This window comes from Asparagus officinalis, chromosome 8 (assembly GCF_001876935.1).
Source record: "Asparagus officinalis chromosome 8, Aspof.V1, whole genome shotgun sequence".
In the NCBI taxonomy this organism is placed as follows: Eukaryota; Viridiplantae; Streptophyta; class Magnoliopsida; order Asparagales; family Asparagaceae; genus Asparagus; species Asparagus officinalis.
Genome location: NC_033801.1, coordinates 79,384,004 through 79,385,105, shown reverse-complemented (window position 1 = coordinate 79,385,105; position 1,102 = coordinate 79,384,004). Strand labels below are relative to the sequence as shown.

The following is a 1,102-nucleotide window of genomic DNA, read 5'->3' as shown; positions in this document are numbered from 1 at the left end:
TTTGGCATACCTTTGTGCAATATTGTTATGGGTTACTCGAAGGGCACTTACTAAAAAAAACCTCCGGTATTAAGCTTATGCAACCACAGTTGCAACAATTGTAGCGACTCTCGAAGTTCTCCTAGCACAAATTAAGTGTAAAGACCAAATAGATTCACAATTCAGTAACTATTCATAAATCGTGTAATGTATGAATGTTTGCTGCAAAGTATTTATCCTGAATTTTACAGGTCGCTATTTCTGCGTTTGACAAGGATGCTGATGTTGATGTCTTGGAACATCCTGTCCTGAACTTTATCTTCTATATGGTCAGTACATTTGACTCGAAATTTCGCCATGAATGTAATCAACTTCTCCCTTATTAATCTTATTCCTTCTTTAAATTTTCTTTTCCCCCTTCAGTTGGTAGAGATTCTTCCATCTGCTCTTGTGCTTTTCATCCTTCGGAAGCTTCCTCCAAAACGAGTTTCAGATCAGTACCACCCTATAAACTGAATTAGACGCGCTCAGAGTAATTAAAAGTTAGTAGCATGTTTATTATTGCATTTAGACAATGAAACATCTGTTCAAATAGAGTATCACATTGATCTCATATTCATGCTGAGTAATTTTGAAATCTCAGGTGCAATGAGCTCCGGTAGCGTCGTCATTGTAAAATAGCATCCAATTCTGGTCACTAATAGCTGATGTCTTGTATTTGGGTAATGATTGGTGCTGAAGTGCTTTCTCCTTTTTCCCCCTGTTTATTTTAGAAATAACATGCACCTGACTGTACGGTTCGCTTATTATGCTTGTGATGTAATAGACAGTAAATAAAAATTACTCATGAGTAGAGGTTCAATCGGTTCTTGCAAATTCAGCCTGGACGATCATTTAGATTAACGTTTGGTGAGATGTAATGCTTTTTACATCTTCTTTTCGACGATTCTTAATTAGGTGAAATTTTACAAAATCTTTTTTGCACAATTCTTTCTGAATTTTATAAATTTGAGGCTTTAACGCTTGAGACATCAACCCTCATGAGACGGCGGGGTTCACTCTCCGCGCGGTTCTCTCGTTAAAACATTTAAAAAAAAAGGGAAAGAAAGAAAGAAGGAAAACC

At 36.6% G+C, this 1,102-nt stretch overlaps 1 protein-coding gene across 2 annotated transcripts in view; it reads left to right on the top strand.

Moving 5' to 3' along the window:
• The window catches only part of LOC109819673 (tobamovirus multiplication protein 1-like), a 10,086-nt gene extending 9,231 nt beyond the window's left edge, over positions 1–855 (top strand). For both annotated transcript variants that reach the window (XM_020385484.1, XM_020385483.1), the window contains 3 exons: positions 231–308; positions 403–521; positions 623–855. In XM_020385484.1, the coding sequence (XP_020241073.1) occupies positions 231–308; positions 403–495 (171 nt within the window). In that variant the 3' untranslated portion in view covers positions 496–521; positions 623–855. The remainder of the gene's footprint in view (positions 1–230; positions 309–402; positions 522–622) is intronic.